Source organism: Pagrus major, chromosome 19, assembly GCF_040436345.1.
Source record: "Pagrus major chromosome 19, Pma_NU_1.0".
In the NCBI taxonomy this organism is placed as follows: domain Eukaryota; kingdom Metazoa; phylum Chordata; class Actinopteri; order Spariformes; family Sparidae; genus Pagrus; species Pagrus major.
The window spans coordinates 24,332,740-24,352,869 of record NC_133233.1 but is presented as its reverse complement, the minus strand read 5'-3'; the positions used below and the strand labels follow the sequence as shown (position 1 = coordinate 24,352,869).

Genomic DNA, 20,130 nt, shown 5'->3' with positions numbered 1-20,130 from the left:
CTACGCCGACTGTGAATCTACCTCTGTGTTGTAGCAGGGGATTGATACACTGATGTTGATACTCCTCGTATCTTAAAGACAGGCCAACACAACAAATGCTACACCATTCCTCTACCTTTGACTCAATTGTGTGAGTTACAGCAGTGAGAACTGTGATGATAAATATAGGCACTTGGGTTGGGAATCACAGAGTAACACACAGTATGATTCACTATACAATGTCCACGATAACGATGGTGTCCTGATACAGTGATTTGGGGATAATCGATATATAGCAAGACGATCATCTCATAATACATCATAGTGTCATTCTGACTGAAGAACACAGAACACCCCAAAAACACCAAGTGCAGGAATTAAACATCTAGTGACTGCATTGTGGTGTCAGTTTCACAGAAGTTGACATGAACTGAGCTGAAATGGTGTATAAAGAAAGTGTAAATGAAGTGTACCGATAATTGTATAGCAAGAGGAAGCGATAAGACATATGACCGTCTCGATATTTTGATCCACCCCCAAATGGACATGACATACTATGACAAAGGGTAGGCTTATGTTCTGTCTGATCCAAGAAAACTTGATTACAGATGAGGTTGAAAAGAAATGCCAGAAAAAATATTGGAAGATAATCAGTTAAAGGATAAGGATTTAGGAGGATATGTGACTGCCTTATCCTGTTTTGAAATGCAGTGTTTTGGGGTAATTGCCATCACTTTTTGCACTCATTTTAATGGGCAGGCTTTAATTCTGTTTGCATGATTCAGGAGTAATGCTGAGGTGTAAAAAACAAAGAATGGAAATTCATTTCTTTGTTTATTTTGGTTTTTGTTTCTTTACACGAATGTAATTCCCCTTTAAAAGTTCTGCTGGTAAATATACCTAATGTTCCCGGTCTGATTATACTTTAATCTCCTGATGTGAAATGTCATTTCCCTGTGATTGTGTTGAGGCTTGCTTGGATTGACCTCCAGATCCTGCAATACAAACCGCATCAATTCGCACACATGCTTGTACTCTTGTGTCCTGTACTTTCATGTTACTAGTTCTGTAATATCCGGTTGTTTTCTAGGTGTTTCTCCTCTCAGGTTCCTGTGTTCAGTAGATCTAGAAACATTTGGAAAATTCATTAACCTCCTGACGAAACCAGTATTTTTTCTCACCAACTAAATAAGTCTTGCTTATTTTTATTCCCATTCCATTACACAACCAGTATACTTACTTGTCGATGCATATCCATTTAATGAAGTGATATTTATAGAAAACACTTTCTGTCCACTGGTTGATAAATTGGATATTCACTTCATTCTGCTAGTGAGAGCATGTCTCTGGGTGAAAAAGAATAGTAAACAACTGAATGAAAAATGGGGAATGCAGAGCTCCTTAAATTGAAGACAGTCCTGTTGTAAACGGCTATTTTCTTTCTTTCTTTCTTCCAGGAGCACCATCTCCAGCGGGCCATCTCGGCGCAGCAGGTATACGGCGAGAAGCGGGACAACATGGTTATCCCTGTCCCCGAGGCAGAGCGCAACATCACGCACTATGAGTCCCTCTACCCCGGGGAGTTCAAGATGCCAAAGCAGCTTATTCACATACAGCGTGAGTAGCAGGCCGCTTGCAACAGGATTATCCTCTGAGCTGTGTCAGTGGTCTGTGAGCACGTGGTGATGTTGTTGCTGTCGGGATGCACCGGCTGTGTCTGATGGTTTCAGCGGGGTTTATGCTGCTGATCGAGAGATTTGTGTATTTAAGTCCGGGTTTTTGTGGAGCAGATAGTTATTGTTGTGGATGTGATGTCAGTCCGACTGGCTCAGAGTTAAGCAAGCCTTATTTGTGTCTGCTTCTATTTAATCTTTTCAGAATGTTTGTTTACAAAAACTTCCAGGTAGAAAAACCCAGCATGTAATTGTTTAATTCAATTATTGTTACATATCTGATTAGTAACAGCACTATTTCTAACGTTAGTCTGGAGACTTGATTTCCCAGCTGGGACAGAAAATCACAGCTCGAGTTTATCCCAAACTAGAAGTTAGTCCAAGATGCTGATGTTGCATAGATGTCAAAAATGCTAGCAAAGCAACACTGTACATAAAATAAGCACAGCAGAAACTTCAAAAAGGTTGGACCAACGTGTTTGACAATATATCTTTAAATGTTGCAGTTACAGCTGAAAATAACAACAGAAATTAACAGATTTGCCGAGTAAATATATCTCCGGAACACAAATAAATAGCTTTTTTTCTACCTGGAAGTGACTGTTGTTGCTAGCACAGCATCACAGTGATTCGGTCTATAGATTTTGATATAGAAGTCCGATGTGTGGACACTGAAAATCACTTCCTTATGTGGACAATCAAACACAGCAGTGTTGCAGGTTTCATGTGAAAAGGGACATCTGTATGTCTGTCTTGACACGTAATGTGTTACAGTGTTGTCCCGAGAGAGTCCCACAGCAGATGTGTGATATCAGGACATATCTGAAAGTGTGGGAGAAGTCTCCATGAGAAATACAAAAGAGGGGATATTGGTGGAGAAAGAAACGAGAACAAACAGCATTTGCGGGTGAAATGATAGGGTTGCAACCAAAAAGAAGTGCTGTAGCTGCCTTCTATCACAAGTGTTGCATCCCTCTGTGCAAAAACTTTCCATACACATCCGTGCACTGTTGCCAGCATCTGGTGAACGTAGTCATGTTATTGGTTTCAGTATGTGTAAGTGTGGTTGATTTTCTGGTTCCTATAATTGCTTTACAAGTTCCGTCATCTGGAGAGAATAAGTGAACACGGCATTAAACAAGAGGCCGGAAGTCACAATGAAGAAGTATTTTTCAGCAAAAATTCCATTTGTTTGCTGTGCACTGCAGCCATTAGATGAACTCTATTTGCATTAGCAACATGTAAATCAGAGAAACCGCTGCAGCAGAAATTTTCACCATAATCATATATCTGTGTTTCTGTTATCTAACAGCTTAAATAGGGGGTGGTGAGGGGAATGCTGCATACCTTTCCAGATGCTTCAGGTTTTGACAGGTTAATGTGTTGATTATAGTGCAGCTCTCGTAGTGACAGTGCTGCAAACATACGTTTTTCTGTTTCTTTTTTTTCTCCATGCATTAGTCACGGTAGCTGATGGATTGCAACAGACAGCCACTTCCCCATTTTACCCGACAAATATGTTATTGCGTGGAGAATCTGCAGGCCATGGCTGGCCTGACTGGCCAGACTGACTGGTTGGGCAAAAAAAAAATGAAGCCCCCGGCAGTATTTATGAGCAAGTGGCTGATTAAGTTCCCAGCCTGGATACTGGTGTTTGTCCTGAAGCACGCTGGTGAAGGCTCAGGCACGAGCACAGTGCTTTGTCACGATAAAGCGGTGTGTTTATGTTTTGAATAACATCTTGCAGTAGTTGTCTGAAGCAGGCGCCTGCGTTTCATACCCCGTGGTTTGTGTTTATTGACATTGCCTGAGAAGAACCGCCGCCAAATACAAATGACTCTGCATTATAAGGTCATGACATGGCTAAATTTCACTTGCTCTTGAAACGCGCTTCTACACTTTATAAAGTGTACATTTTCTTTTTGCATAGTCATCAAATATGTCATTATTTAATAATAAGCCATCAAGGTCATGCACAGTGTGTTTATAGGAGTGATGATGTGTCTACTGCAGGCAGTCTTGCCTTTGAACAAGTGTGTCTGTCTGTCCAGTAACCAACTCCTCTCCCTCTCACAGCTTTCAGTTTGGATACAGAGCAGCCAGACTACGACCTAGATTCCGAAGATGAGACGTTTGTGAATAAGCTGAAGAAGAAAATGGAAATCACAGCCCTGCAGTTTGAAGAAATGATAGACCGACTGGAGAAAGGCAGTGGGCAGCAGGTATTTGTCAGCTTCTGTGGGGAAAAATGTTGGCTCGCATGGTATTTACACAAACACCACTCTGGCTGTGCTTCACACAGAGGAAATAAGCCTGCTAAGTCAGATTGTGCTTTACTCTGTGCTTCTTATCCTGTTTTTCAGAGGTGAGTCATTGCATTAGTCCTTGGTTTCTTAAAAGTTATTGAAAGCATGGAGTTATTGTCATCTCTGACTAATATGTAGGCTATTTAAATTCATACACCTGTAATACTTAGAAATGTGAATTCTGAGATATGCCTGAAGGCAACAACACTCCTCCACTCCACCACACTGATGCAAGACAAACAGGTTTTTTTTGTAGTGTTTTTAGCTGTTTAAAACTATTGCTTTCTGTGTGGTTTATCTTCATTTTGCATGCAGCAAATGAACACTTAATACATTTGCTGTGGCTCTGCACTGACCAGGTCTCTCTTGTGTTGCTCTGCAGCTCGTCAGTCTCCAGGAGGCCAAACTGCTGCTGAAGGAGGACGACGAGCTGATCAAGGAGGTTTTCGACTACTGGAGCCGCAAGAGGAAAACCTGCAAGGGCGGCTCCCTCATCCCCAACGTCAAGCAGGAGAAGAGGGATGGCTCTAGCACCAGCGACCCCTATGTGGCCTTCCGCCGACGGACGGAGAAGATGCAGACCAGGAAGGTAGGAGTCTAAAGCCAAATGAAGCAGTTGTCCTTTATCTTAAAGGTCGAAGGTTTTTTTTAACCTGGGACCTGGGATACTGTTATTAAAGCCAGCTTTGCACCAGTACACTGTTGTGGTAGTAGTACTAGTAGTAGCAGTAGTAGTAGTACCCCCAAGTCAAGTCAGAAGTTTTGAAAACACTTGAAAGCCTCAGTAACTCGATGTCTGAAAAAGTTTCGGTGTAAATGGGAACACTTGTGACTCTGTCTGAATGATCATTGTTCCATTTTCAGAACCGAAAGAACGACGAGGCGTCGTATGAGAAGATGCTGAAGCTGCGCCGAGACCTGAGCCGAGCTGTCACCATCCTGGAGATGATCAAGAGGAGGGAGAAGAGCAAGAGGGAACTGCTGCATCTCACACTGGAGATTGTGGAGAAGAGGTAAGAAGTCTTTCTTTCCTGCCTTGTGAAATTGGCCCAGAGAGAGTTTGACAGTGGTTGTTATCATTGTCAGCACTGAACCAACTGCCTTGTTAGGCAAGTAACTGCTATAAGAAGGTTTTATGATGGAGTAGTATGATAATTGCATGCTTTGCCTATCTGATTAAATGCCAATGTTTGTGAACAGATAAATTTTTTGGATAGCAGTTTATTTTTGCAGCTGTGCTCTTGCTCTGTCTCTCCAGGAATGTTTTTGGATGGTTTCTCATGAGGTTTTAAAGCAGTAATTGTTAAGTGCCCAAAAGCTGAGAAGGCGACTGTGTCGAACTTTTTTGTGGTGTTGGATGGCTTATGTGATTAACCCACATGTTTGATTAGGCTTTTGTTTACTCATCAAGCTGAGATTCCAAGTAGAGGCCATTAGGACACCAGATTGATAGTATGAACTTGTCGGCCACATATTTCCTGCAAAGTCAGGCTTCACTGCTCATGTTAATTGGGGGCACAGTTATGTACTCTGTTTTGCATGCATTATCAATTTAGAGTTCACCCTGTTTATTCAGTAATGTCAGGAGCAAATTAGCTCATTGACTTCTCCGTGGCTGCTAGGATCTTTTTTCCGCATCTACACTGGACAATATGTCTTTTCTTATTTTGTGTTTTTTTTCTTTTCCAAGCTCCACTTTGAATCGTTCTCTCTTCCCCCCAGTGGAGCCTTTGCGATCCATCTAAACATGACATCCGAACAGAATGAATTTGCTCTGAAAGTAGCTGTCAGAGTGAGCTTAAATTGGACCCTTCTCCTTGAAGTGCTTTTGATTTGTAGTGACATTTCAATTTCCTCTTGTTATCCTGGCCTGGTTTCTGCCCGCGCATCAAAGCCAGTGTTCACTCCCAGATTGGACCACTCTATTCTCAGTAGATAGCTTCTCGGGCCCACTTCATGATATTATGTTGGCGTAGAGTGACCCAGGTGTTCTCAGGGGTGTGTGTAGTCTGACAGTTGTGTGTTTTGGGCTCTTCCTATGCACTGAAGTTGAGGTTTGTTTGCGTGTTGGCCACAGCTATATGCTGTGCAGACAATTGAGCATTAATTAGCAATCCTGTTGCTGAATATTGCAGTATAGTTTACATGTTTCTCCATATTTCATATTTTGTCGAACATGTTGTTCATGTAAATCTGACATGTATAAGACCCTTTAGATAAACTTAGAGCTACAACTAACAATTACTTTCATTATTGATTAATTTGCTAATTATTGTGATTGGGTAAAAAAAAAAATAGATTCTTTAGTCTAACCAACAGTCCAAAGACTCTTCATTTACTGTCTGAAATGACAAAGAAAAACAGAAGATCATATTTACTTCTCATATTTAAGAAGCTGGAATTAATTATCAAAATAGTTGTGAATTAGTTGACTGACAGAAAATTAATTGCCATCTCAATTAATCACTGCACGTCTACTATCTTAATTATTAGTATAAGTATATCATTAGTATAAATCTTAATTTAAAACTTAATGAATTGCTTATGAGATCCTTGATTGAACTTTTAATTTGTAGGTCACATGTTGGAATTCCCCTGGTAATGTATTTTTCTTAGTGGTAGCTATACTTACACTACAGGGACCTGTTTTTATGAATTCATTACACTTTGCAATGATCTGATTGGATTTCAGCTCATAATAATCCCCAAATCTGTTTTGCAGTGCCACCTTTTCAGGCTCACCAACCCTTTTCTCTCTTTCCTTCAGGAATGCGATGCCGGACTTTGGCAGCGAGGTGATGGCAGAGGCACTTGCGCAGCGAGCTCTGGTGAAGCCCGTCTATACCATCCCCATCATTCCCCTGTCCAGCAGCAACCAGTACAGACACCAGGACCACTTGGATATGAAGGACTACAAGAAAGTAAGTCCGTCTTCAATTTACAACACGCTGGCTTCCTCCTCCCTCTAATGTCAGGAACAGAATGGAAAGTGATTTCCATCCGTTCTGGCTCTTGATGAGTGTGGGTGTTGGAACAGAATGTCTGCACAAGTATCAGAAAATGTTCTTGACTTTTCATTTGTCCTTGAGTCAATTCACACTGAAGCGAGGAGCTGTATAATGCCATAAACTGTACTTTATTTTGAACACTGGCTCTATTGAGACCTTGAGGTCGTCATTTTTGAAAAGGTACATAATTTTAAATGACAGCTTAGTTGTTAACCGTTGAAAATCATTGCTATACTGGGAGTTTGTCACAGATTTTGGTCAGAGATCACTCTATTCATGCCTGCTAATGTCATAGCGGCGGTAGGGTAGGTTATATGCTTTATGTACTAGTTCCTTCAAATTTAAAGCAATTTAATTTAAAGCACAGTTGCCATATGCTTTGATAATGTCACACTTCATTACACAGCGCTGTTGTGAACTCCCTGTCACCTCTTCTCATTATAACTCCATTAGCTCCAGTGTCCAACCACCCTCCCCCCGCCCTGCAGGGACACAACTATTTCCCCCTTTTTTCCGCTCACTTTTCCTCGACCAGCTGGTTGACTTTTCCCCTTTGTTTACAGATGCTCATTTTCGGTTTAACTCTGCCCCCCTCCTCCCTCATGACTCTAACCCTCACTTCTTCCATTGATTTGACACAGCAGTTCTCCACTGTAGAGTCCCTGCCTCTCTGTTTGCTTTGTCCCCCACGACTAAGGCCTGAATAGGATCTGACTAATCCTAGTAGAGTTGGAGTCTGTTCAGACAGGGAGGGGTCGTCCCACTGGGGAAGTTGGGGTGAGCGGTGGCACGGGTCGGATTGAGGAGGAGGAGGAGGAGGAGGAAGAGGGGGGGGACAGCCATCTGGCTAGGCAGCGGCATCTGGCACATGCTGCCATCTGCATATCAATGCCTATTTTACTCACTGTTGTTTCTACACACTCGTCGCCTGCGTGTGGACCACCAGCAGACAGTATTGCTTTGCATCTTGGAATGCCTTTTTATTTTGCAGACTGTAGTATAAACATTGAGCGCTGTTTCCCTCCCCTCTTTGCAGCCGGAGAAGACGGAGGCAGTACGAACCAAAAGGAAATATGAAAAGAAACCCAAGATCCCTCCCCTGTCAGCACCTCAACATTCAGGGCCCTCGGTGTTTAATCCCAAGGACCTCAACCAGTACGACTTCCCCAGCTCAGACGAAGAACCCTTCTCACAGGTAACATGATTTAATATCGCATGAGTAGGAGGTGATTTGATTTGGTTTCAGTACAATTCCCAGATGGATTGTAATATTAATAATGAAGGAAGGAAAGATCCAAGCTGAGCCAATATTGACTTCTTTAGCAACTCTAAAAATCATGCTTTGCTGGTTATAATACTGACTGTCAGGTGTGTAAAGGGTATGTTTTGAAGCCCTCAGCTCTTCACTTGCTAATATAGTTTTTATGTTATAGATCCATTCAGGTTCCTCAGAGGCAGAAGAGGAGAATGACCCAGATGGCTGCTATGCGTTCAGGAGGAAGGCTGGCTGTCAGTACTACGCCGTGAGTGCCCTCCTGTGACTCCTATGCTTCTATTTATAGTGCCAACAGCAGGCTGGTCCGTCTGGCTGCGCTGGCTGTTAGTCTTCCACACTCTGCTGGACAGAACAATACAGCAACAAAGACATGCCATTTTCTTTTCTGATTTATTTCTTGGCAATCGGTTTTAATTGTGACATCCTCTTTCCCCCCCTGTTTTCTCTCTCTCTCGCTGTGTGTCCTCTTCATCTTCCCACAGTCTCGTCCGGACCAGAGTGGCAACTGGCCCTGGGTAAGCCCGTCGGAGGGCGGGCTCGGCGACCCACGTTTCCGCTACTGTCTGACCTCGCTGAACATGCCACGGCGCTGCATAGGTTTGGCGCGGCGCCGCGTGGGCAGAGGGGGCAGGTGAGTTCAGTCTGGCTGTTCGGTTTCCTCACACATGCTGATTCTTCTTCAGGTGCACAAGTAAAAATGGCAGTGGATTGTTTCCAAGTCTTGAAAATTTGGTTAAATCAGAAAATGCCTGTCTTCATATTTTGTTAGGGTATTTTAACCACCCTCTGATGTGTGATATGATCAACTTGTTGCCCAGGTACTATGTGCATTTATCATATTCATGATCTCCCTAAGTTGAGAAATTCAGTAAAGAAAATGAAGTCAGAAAATTGTGAAATGAAATGTGTGTAGGAATGCTGCCAGTACCAGCCCTGCACGGGGGAAACTCAGCCAAGTGTTGGCTGTAGCTGCTGAGGTTGTTTACCATACCAGCTCTTTGGCAGGTTACCAGCCATCATTTGGCAGCACATTCTTTTATAAATATCAAGCTGGCTGCTAAAATGATGAACATGACAGTCTCATTTTGGGATTCACCTGCCACCGTGGCCTGTAGACAAATCAGAAAACTTAGCTTCTGCTGAGTTTCAACAGCAACATGTCCTGCAGCTCACACTGATATCTCCTCCGTAATTACACAGACGATTGAATAAAACACAAGCTGGAGGAGTCAGCCAGCGGCTTCCACAGAGCCGGGTGTTGTCGAGGAGACCAACTGTGTTAGGCGGTATCTGTTTCACAGACGCACATGAGATTGGCAATGTTCTGTTTCTGTCTGCAATCAACCTTATCGTCAGCCCTGAGGGAGACTGAAGGACCAGTGTGTCTGTCTTCTTCAATATGATGTGTACTTATGATGGGAATACTTGATTGTGTTAGAAAACATGGAACTTAGTGCGTTTGTTTGGCCTGCAGGGACTGAATGTTAGTCAGTTCATTTGTTGTTACTTCCAACGTCCAGAGCTATCTCAACAAAGATTTCTGTGTAATGAAGTACAGCTGCACAATTTTCAATTTGACTACATTTAAAAATGTCAGCGTACAGTTTTGATTGATGACCTTGCTCTGGTACCAGCCACAGACCAACGAAAAAATGTTTAATCCCACTGGTGATAATGCTCTAGAATAGCTAAGATAGCTAAAACGATGGCTCGTTTTCTGGACTTTAATAAGCATTACAGCCTCGTGAAGCTGCTGCACGCCTGTAAACTTTGAGTCTTGTTCCATTACATAAGCTTTCTACTCTGTGCTCAAGGCACAACTGCATATTTTTCTCCTTTTTCTGTGCAATCCCAGGCTCTGTATTTGGAGCTGGCCCGCTGGACATTGTAATTACATGAGCGGTATGCAAGGAATAGCCACAGTTGTGCAACACTCATGGATGTTGATGTTATAATGTACTGATAATGACTACAGCATGTTTTTACAAGTCATCTGACCTCGGATGACTTGCATTTATCACCAGCTCACTTATGGTGATTTATTGTAATGATTTTTGCGTTTGTTTCAGGATCTTGTTGGACAGAGCGCACGCAGATCTCGACAGCATCTGTCAGAGCCTGGACTCTGACCCGGAGCCCGAACCACTCGCCTCACCACTTCCAAGTTCTCCGCTCCGCAACTCCAACGCCAGTACCTCAGAAACCAATACCTCGGATCCAACCAGCTCCTCCCACCTTCCCTCCTCTTCATCATCCCTGTCGCCATCTTCACAAACACCTATGGACCTCAGCCAGATTCTTTTGAACATTAAGTCTAGCCGTTGGAGGCACTTCAGACCACGGACGCTATCCCATCACCCCTTGGGTGGAGACTTGTCTCGCAGAGGATTTAGGGATTTTAGCCGGACAGTGTCGGGACTAACCCGGACCCTGTCTGGAGGAGCCAGCACCCAGAACCGCACCGGCCCAGCCCCCACGCCTGTCAATGGTGAGTCAGTCGTTTCCTCTGTCGTGCTGCTGCTCTGTGTTTTCTTTTGCATCCTTAATGTTGTACGTCTTAAAATTGTACAGCTTTATTGTTTGATTGCTTAATTGCATTGTAAGTGAAGGCTTCTTGGCATCACAAGGAGCAATTTTAATATAGTTTTGATAGGCTGTCATTCTACAAGGTTATTTCTGTGAGTAAATTTAGCCTGATTGCTCTTTGTGCTGTAATTAAAGGAGCAGTTTAATTCAGTCTGAGCTTCAGTCAGTTTGCCTTCAGTTCATTTCACAATTGTTATGAGATCTCTTGTCTCATCTCTTTGAATCAAGGTAGTTTGTCTTGGCGTGTGGTCCAACAGATTTTTTGTGTCTCCAAGTTTTAGATTGGTCGTATTTGTCATGATGGTTTTAGACTGTTTGGGTTGTCTTTTAGCCGTAGTGTGTTTAGTTTTATGTGCACTTGCATTTATAATAACATTCTGATCTTGTGATCATTATCTACTCCTTTTGTATGCTCATCCTGGTAATCTGTAACTCATAGTAATGCTGCCAAGACAGTCTTAAAAAGGTGTCTTGACTAACAACAGTTAAGTCTTCCCGGCTAACGTTGAGGTTGGAGTTGTGTGACATGGATTTTATATAATAGCCTGATTATAACCAGAGATATTTAAGGTGTCTTTTGGAGCTTTCTTGAAAGCAAAGTTATTTTTCCATTCAGTGTTTCTTACCAAAACACACTGTGTGTATCCTTAAGGTCCTAAACAAGCGAAGACTATGTTTCTGCATTGATTGTATCCATGTGTGCTATCCTTCAGGCCACTTTGTCTTTGCTGGAGCATTGCTGTGGTTTTCAGCATTATTGGTGTTAGTGGTGTTACTCTGATTACATCACTTGTCCACCACCCTGACCATCACTTTGCTTTCAATTAATCAATAAATCAGTAGTTGGTTGGGTGACGGATGCTAAACTACAAAGTAAAAGTGTCTACTCGGTACAGCGGCAGTGCCAACAACGGAGTCGTAGCAGGAGTCACATTTCACTTATCATGTGACCAGATTAAGGATAGTTGACCTGCAAGATGATGGTGGAGGATTTGTTGTCTGAGTAAAAAGCAAAAGTGCTTATTTGGCAATATTTGGGATTTAAACCCAATGCATGTAAGGAATCTGCGTTCAGCTAAAAGGGACCACCGCTCCTTCTTGTTCCATTACTCCCACAAACTGTACAAAGCTTCTCCCTGATATATTTCAAACTTATCCGCCGTTAACAATTGACCATTGTTTGTTTTCTCCATTGTCACATTTTTGATGAATGATGGCTGTGAGTGCTATGGAGTAGCGGTCGGGCTCTACCACAGGAATTTGTATCACACCGCCTGTGACAAGTTCAAAACAAAACTAGGATCCACTTGTAAAAATGGTGGTCAAAGTGCTCAAAGACTCCACAGGGGAGCTTTAATACCTTGGTAGAAATGGTGTGTCTAAATGTCTTTGTGTGACAAATCTCTGTTGTCCCATGGGACGTATTGTCAAGTCGCCCAAACCCTAGAGAAGAAGCTTAATGAATATTAACGACAGCCTCTGCTTGTCAAGTATATAGAGAGACTGTTAAACGCTCAGTCAGATGGCGTGGCAGGACAGGCTGCCTGCTTTGACCGTAAGAAGATCGTCTCTGTCAGACTTCAGCTCTTCATCTCTCAGTACAGAAAACAAAAAGAGACAGAACTGCCTTTGTGGTGAGCACAGGGAGGGATGTAATTGAAAAATGTGTCCATGCATAAAATGATGTGAGGTGCCGTTGTTTAATTGATTTTGTGCATGTGAATATTCAATGGCGAGAAAACTAAAGCCAGACTCAAAGGCAGCTCGGCGTTGTTTAGTCGAGGCTTGCTGCTGTTTGTTGTGTAACACATTTTGATGAGGCACCTCAAAGGTAGAGCGCTCTGCTCCAGCCTGCACTCCCCTGCTGCTGCTGGTAAATCACATGAACTTTCTGCTTCCCTCTCTGCACATTATAATACATTAATTCCTGCTCCCGTGGCTTGGGGGGAGTCAATTAGAAATAGTTCGTTATAAATAGATTCATGAGACGTGCTGGAGTGGGTCTGGGCTGGTGGCTGCAGAGAGGGACACGCTCCGGATCACAGCAGAATGTCAAGCAAATTACAAGGGATATGAAATCATTCTCACCTACCTCAACCTCTAACTTATCCATCCTTGGTCAAGTTTAGGGTGAAACAAGATCTGACTTTGGTTAGAGTTAATTTGTTGCGCTGATGAAGTGGAGTATGTCAAGAATTTGTTTGTGTTTGCACCCCTAAACCTTCGAAATGTGTCTTTGTGGTAACTGCTTGCCGTATAAATGATCCCCCGCCACAGTGATTGTTCAGACGTCCTGCTAATTGAATGCTGATAAAAATCTTGAGAACTAGATACAAGCTGACGTCCTGCTGAAGGTTTAAATTAAGTGTATAAGAAGCAGAAGAGGACTCATTTAGTCTCTGTCTGTATTTTTCTTTCTTGTGATCGATGTCTTTATTTGGTGAAATAATAAATAGCTGCCACCTCGAGGGTGATTTCAGTAATTAAAGCGAAGTGAAGTTGAAGAAAAGATGTAATTTGTTGTGGAGTATGCCCACAGCGTGGAGTCATTAGTGGGGCATTGCCTTGTTTTGGCTGTTTTCTAGACTGAGCCATTTATCTCGGGTCTAATCTCAGCACACTCTGATCCAGGAATTCAGTATTTTTCTGCCTTTTTCAGGGGACTTCTAGCTTTTGTTGGTCCTTGTTTATGTTGTTGACAGTTGCCCTTTATTTTGTTGAGTAATTGGGGGAAAAAAATAGTTAGTACTGTGAAATTTGTGGCAGCGGTGTTCATTTTCTGTGAGTTGCTGTATTTATTTCAGTCGTGCTGTTCTTATTTGCATTTTCTTGCCTCAGCTTCCCCAATGTATCTAGCAGGCTAACTGCTTCAAACCTCTGAGGCTGAACACAGCTATGTTACAGGCGTGTGGTGCAGAGACAAAGTCCCAAATAGACCCTCAAATTTATATTTTAGAAATCTTCAGTGGTGACCAAATGGTTAGAGAAGCATGCCTGTGAGCAGCGGAGGACTGCTGGTTCAGTTCCCCTACCCTGCAAGGCAGGAAAGTGGATCTGCTCAGTGGTCAGCAGATCAGACTGTGGCTGTACCGAGCAGCTTCCAGGTGTGAAATTTGTGAGGAGAATTTGCTGCTTTTGTCGTTGATGATGTTAAATGAAGAGTCGTTGGGTTTTGGACTGTTGGTTGGACGATTCATCGATTAGTTAATCGGACAGAAATGATCATTTGTTGCAGCCCCACATGACTTAATTGCTTGGACAGAACTGACGAGACCTTGCTGTTTCTGAAATATTGCCTTCATATGAAATGCTACACCCATACTGTTTGGTTCCAGCTCACCTTTCTGTTTGACACAATGCTGTCTGGTTACACACTGTTTTGACCACTGAGATATGTTCGAGCTCACGCCACAGGTAAGAATACCTTGTGGCATTTGCATTGTTCTGTTCTGCAAGTGAGAGCTGTACAACAGGCCTCAGGAGTGTACACCGCTGTGTGTGTGTTTGACTTGTGTCTGATAAGCCTTCAAACTGGACCGCCTAGCTTTCATTTTCCTGCAGCAACACGCCCACATCCACTAGACCCTTGTGTTGTCGTGCCACAGAGCCCTCGCTGTCTGAAAGCCCACTGAGGCATCACTTTTGTATACACACACTCAGACTGTGACTGTTATTGTAATTGACAAGCATCCTTGCAGCATACAGGAGTGATAGATGCATGATGAGTTCTTTTTAAGTTTAATTTCACTTCCATCATTGAATGGAGGGGATTGATTGTCCCGTCTGAAAAAAGCTGTCAGCCTCACAAATACTGCATTTTAATGTTGATGAGTTTAATATTTCAGACGCTTTTTCCTCCCGACAAAGAAAAGATTTCTCTAAAGAGAAACTAAATCTTTTTCATTTCAGTTGAAAAGCTAAAATTAAAGGAAAAATTACACTCTCCGTGTGCATCCTGCTCTGTATAAGTTAGAAGCAAAGAAGATCCAAGTTCTGGGTTTAACCGGTGCATTGTCCCCTTCCTGTCCACAGTGTTCACGGCAGAGCAGTACCAGCAGCACCAGGAGCAGCTGGCCCTGATGCAGAAGCAGCAGCTGGAGCAGAGCCAACAGCAGCAACAAGCCAACAACTCTGCAACAACCACCAACACACAGGTCAGTAAGGACGGACACACAGCGCAGAGCCTCTGCTACACCTGGGTTTGTTGTAAAACTTTATTAACATGAAAGAGAGGAAGGTTAATCATCTCATCCTGCTCAGGATCAGATTTGAGATTGACCTGCTTTAACTTCACTACCTGAGCTGTATTTTTAAGTTAATGCCATTGTGTGTAAATGTGCTTTAATGACTAAATGGATATAAATTGGAGCTCCAAGCAGCCAGACTTGTCCCGATATGGAAATCATTTACAGTTGAAGGTCAGTTCACCCATCCTTAGGAAATGGGACAAATTCTCATTCCCACGAGCAGTATTAATGCCATTGGCTGAGTTCCTGTTTGGCAGCAGAAGTGCTGAGCTCAGCGGTTTCAGCGTTTTCGTACGCTCAAGCCGAGCGGTCAAGTCTCTGGCACAAACCCACATGTTTTCTCCCCGGTCTCCATTCAGGCGCTCGCGTCCAAGACGTTGGACCAGGCCAGCGCCCAGTTTGCTGCTTCGGCCCTCGTCACCACGGACCAGCTGCTGGCCTTCAAGTCCAAAGAGGAGCTGGTGCTGGCAAGTGGAGTCAACGGGGTCCTGGCGGGTGCAGGTGAGACTTTTATTTTACTAATTAATTAAACAATTAAGAGCAAATTGGTTGTCGGTCTAAGTTCTGAGTAGAGAAGTGAAGAGCTACTGCTGTCTGCCAAGTTTTGTACTGTGGGGGGGGGGCTGCCTCACGAGGGGTCACCAGATAATGAAAGGACTGAGAAAGGAAAATATTTCTGCTTCACTTTCTCTCATTTTTGCTTTTTCTTGAGAAATACCGCATACTTGTGCCTCTTGAGGCCTCTAAAAATCATTCCACTGAAACAAACACTGGAGGAAAATCACTCTTTGGTCCAACTGCTCGCAGCTCAAGTTCCCATTAAGGGCTTACATTGTGTTGAAGGGTCACAAGTAGGTGTAGCTTCACAATCTTTTATTGTCCCAAATGACTGCTAATCAATTCTGAGAAAATTTGGCAATTTCATTCCACTAATCTATTAATCATTTACCCTTTACCCCTCTCCCTCATGTATGTAAATGTTGGAAGAAAGAAAGTGACGAAGACTTTGCAGAATACAGTGCAGCTATTACAACATCATTACCAACAGTCTTTAAACATTACAGTAGGGTTGCATCAACACCTCACTGTCAGTGTCAACAAGACTGAACATTATACGCTTCACACAGATGGGATTTATTGCACGGCTGTTGTGTTAGATTGCATTAGATTGTGCAGGGACTCCTCATAAAGTGGTTTATTATCATTGAATCTGGTAAAATCTGGAAATCAAGCCAACAATATCAGAACAAGTGTGAGATACTACATTCAGAGCCCTGTGATGTGGAGCTGCTCCATGAGATGATGTCAAACATTTGAGTTTGTGAGGATCTTTAATGTGAGGATTTGCTGATTTCCTGAAGGAGAGGATTGATCAAGTTGTCATGAAAATAACCTGCAGATGAATCGATAATGAAAATAATGGTTAGGTGCAGCCTTACTGTGGCGTTCTTGTTGCTTTCCGTCTGTTTACCGAGCACTCTTCTCCGTCCACCAGGTGTTTTCAAAGGCTTGCACCTCTCCAGCACCACAGCAGCCCTTCACCAGACCAACCAGTCGACACACACTACCACCTCCGTGGCCCCGACTTTCCTCCAGCCCTCCTCCAACTCGGCCACCCCTTCGCCCGCCAACGCCGTCCCCACCTCCCTCGCCTCGGCCCCCAGCGCCCACGCAGCGGCAGCGCTGGGGATCCTGGGATGCGGCCCCGCCAACGCCACCCCCGCCACCACTCAGGTCCTCATCGGGAACAACATCTGTCTAAGCGTGCCGTCGGCCGCCAGCCTGGCCGCTGGACGCCACATTCCCCGGACCCTCGGCAACGTGCCACCCTCTGCCTTAAAGCTGTCCGCCACCACCAACATGCAGATGCCCAAAGTCTCCGGAGCATCTTCCATGGACCTGGGCTCAAGGTGAGGCTTCGTTACACAAGTACAGAATTAATATTACACACCTTTTATACGGGACTTGTTTAATAAGACAAATAGTAACGTTCCTAGCCTTGATTCATGCATTATTCTCTGAAAAATCAATTAAAAAGTTAAAGAATGTGAGGGAAAAAAAGTGAGAAACATTTCTGGATCTGTCCTTTTATTCAAAACCAGCACCAAAAGTTAATTGGGTCTATTCTGGCTGAGACTCATCCTCCATCCGAGTGAGTCTGTTCAGTAGTTTTTGTGTAATCCTGCTGACAAACCAACCCACCACGGCCCAAAACATAATCTCCTTGGTGGACATAATTATGCTCAAATGAAAGTGTTTTCTTACTTTAGAACCGTCAACTAGTCCAAGTATAAACTTCCAAATGTCAGAAAATTAGTCATTAGGAACATCCCTGGTGTTAATGCTAAACTAAGCTAATTATCTCCTGGCGGTGTCTCCACATAGCATACAGTCATGTAAGTGGTGTGAATCTTCTCACTTCAACTTTTTCCTCGGCATCGTTCCTGCATCGTCGTTCTGAGATCTCTAAAAAGAAAAACGACAACAGCACAGACATTTGCTGATCCCGCATCAGTGTGAAGTCGATCAAAACAGATATTCAGCCCCAGAGGCTTTAATTAGTTTACTGAAGCTGCAGAGTTGAAGCCTCCACACGGTAGTTTGATTCCTTATGGCAACGTCTTGAATAACGCCTCCATGTTCTGACACAGAAGTCACATAAATAAAGAAAAAACCAGAATGTATACGTGTAAGTATTCAGCCCCAGAAAGGGAGAGCTTCATTGTAACAGTATCAGATCGCATTTAATGTAATGTTTGTTTCTGGATAAGCAGCAGCAATCCCTGGTTTAAGCTTTTAGTTGGACTCATCTAAATGTTGCCAACGCTGCGTCTGCCAGAGATGATGCAGCTGAGAAAAAATCTGCCTGAAAGAAAAAGCTGAAATAATGTAACGTCAGAGCTCTTCATTATTCACACAGACAAGAAATCTGTTAACGGAGACGTAGGACAGTGAGAGATGCAGTTCGGACGAATTAAAACAGAACATGAGCACGACGTGACTTCTCTCCTCTCCTCCACAGGGATAATCACGACGAAGACAAGCCAGCACTGAACAGTATAGCAGACAACACAGTGGCCATGGAGGTGACGTAGTAGCGGTGCAGTGAAGAGTCCACTCTTTAGGTGCTGTGCATCGTAGCATCGGGAATGCAAAAGGGACAGCAGGACTCTGACGCAGACTGACAGAATGACGAGAGGCCGCGGCCGCTCGCTTGCAATTCTCATCTCTCATACTTTTTAAAATCCCTTTTTCTTTTCGTTTTGTTTTTTTCTTTTGTTACTGTTAAAAAGTACAAGATCGACATCTGTAAATTATGAATATGGCAAAATTAGTATCTGTACAGTAACTACATATTTGTAATATCCCCCTTGTATATATTACTTGAATACAGAACTGTCCATTTGTGATGTTTTGCACTTGGGAGTCAAACTTAAAGGAAAAAAAAGTAAAGCCAAGTAACTTGTGGCGAGTGTGAGAGATGTGGGAGTTGTATAGACAAGAGTTTTATCACATCATGTGCATGGTGCGGAGCCTGCTGTTTTTATCTATTTATTGTGCTGTGTTTACAGTTTTTTTGTTTTGTTTTTGGTTTGTTTTGTTTTTTTATTTGTACACTGTACCTTCGTTGGTTCCTGTGCTGTAGTAAATGTTAGGTAGCTACGGACTCCTGGGTATTTTTGTATATTGTGAACACAAAGCAGGTTCCCTCCCCCCCCAACACGCGTTTATTTTGGGTCCCTGTGCTTCTCTCTGTGGATCATGTGAAAATCAATGGTGACATACATACAGACCAGGAGAGCCAGGAGGAGGAGGATGAAGTGGAGGAGGCGGCGGTGGCGGTGTGTTGGCAGGTGACTGTGGTTCACTTGGAGAGAGGCGCTCCTCTCTTCCTGGGAACTTCCATCAACATTGTCCCAAACACAAGTAACAAAACAGGGATGAAGTCTCTTCCCAGAAGCCTCTGCTGCTTCTGATTAAAGCACTATTTTTTGTGATGTTTTTGTGTTCGTTCATGGTTTTGATAAATATCAATGCTGCTTTTGTATTTTGTTTGTTTTTTTTAAAGGGGTAATTCTTCATTTTCATGCAAGCAGAGTCCCCTTTTATATTTGTTTTATCCCACAAAACATTTTTGTAAAACAAAAAATCAGTTATTTTTGTATTTTCCTTTTTGTTCTTGTGGTAAACTTGATTGTAAGCTTTTCGTTTATTGAAAGACTTCATTCTTTTGTTCATTTGTTACTTGGTCATGCATAGGTGATAAGGGAGGCGAATGGGCAGTAATCGCTGTACGTGTTTCATCATTCCAGTTTTTAATAACAAAAAATGCTAATGAGGGGGACGGAGGGGTTGTGGGGAAAACGGCCCGTTTTCTTCCCCTCGCCTCCCCTTTTTTCTTTATTTTCGTTTTTTCTTTGAAAAAAGAATCTCCAGACGGCTGCAAGGCCAAAAACCACAAGTATTGGGTGCCTTCCTTTGGGGAATTTTATGTACTCTCTTCTGTGAAGAGTTAGGCACAAAGGCAGCATTACTTAGTAGTGCTTCTCGTCTTTGTCTGAATCTGAATGCCCAGTCCAATGGCAGGATATATCCATGAGGTTTACTTGTCCCACCTGGAGGCTGAAAAGACTAAAAAAAAAAATGTGACAGAACTCTCACTAAAATAAGACAATAAAGCCCAGGGCATTAAATGTGAATTGTTTTTGGACTCATGTGTCTTTAATATGTGTGTGTGTGTGTGTGTTTGTTTGTGCGTGCGTGCATGTGTTGTCACAAAAATGTGAAAATACAGGAACTGAAAAATGAGGAAGTTAAACCCGTTAAAAGATAAAACCAAACTGTAACTTTGTGTACAGAACTACAAATTATCTTTATTATGGTTTATGTTGATACGCTAAATGTTCAGGAACATACCCACCAGTGATTTGAAGGGAGAAATTCCCATTGTGCAGAAAAGTCTGACATTTTAGAAAATGTTTTTATTCCCTTACGTTGGAGTGAGATAAGAAGATACCACTCCAACATCTGTCCCTTAAAACCACTGGAGAGACG

The 20,130-nt window shown here is 43.0% G+C and overlaps 1 protein-coding gene across 2 annotated transcripts in view; it reads left to right on the top strand.

Moving 5' to 3' along the window:
* Nucleotides 1-19,775, top strand: part of LOC141014423 (enhancer of polycomb homolog 1-like) — a 29,532-nt gene extending 9,757 nt beyond the window's left edge. For both annotated transcript variants that reach the window (XM_073488204.1, XM_073488202.1), the window contains 13 exons: nucleotides 1,437-1,596; nucleotides 3,729-3,874; nucleotides 4,341-4,547; nucleotides 4,823-4,971; nucleotides 6,726-6,879; nucleotides 8,003-8,161; nucleotides 8,400-8,489; nucleotides 8,725-8,873; nucleotides 10,312-10,730; nucleotides 14,861-14,982; nucleotides 15,435-15,576; nucleotides 16,571-16,985; nucleotides 18,098-19,775. In XM_073488204.1, the coding sequence (XP_073344305.1) occupies nucleotides 1,497-1,596; nucleotides 3,729-3,874; nucleotides 4,341-4,547; nucleotides 4,823-4,971; nucleotides 6,726-6,879; nucleotides 8,003-8,161; nucleotides 8,400-8,489; nucleotides 8,725-8,873; nucleotides 10,312-10,730; nucleotides 14,861-14,982; nucleotides 15,435-15,576; nucleotides 16,571-16,985; nucleotides 18,098-18,170 (2,325 nt within the window). In that variant the 5' untranslated portion in view covers nucleotides 1,437-1,496 and the 3' untranslated portion in view covers nucleotides 18,171-19,775. The remainder of the gene's footprint in view (nucleotides 1-1,436; nucleotides 1,597-3,728; nucleotides 3,875-4,340; nucleotides 4,548-4,822; nucleotides 4,972-6,725; nucleotides 6,880-8,002; nucleotides 8,162-8,399; nucleotides 8,490-8,724; nucleotides 8,874-10,311; nucleotides 10,731-14,860; nucleotides 14,983-15,434; nucleotides 15,577-16,570; nucleotides 16,986-18,097) is intronic.
* Nucleotides 19,776-20,130: the final 355 nt, after the last annotated feature.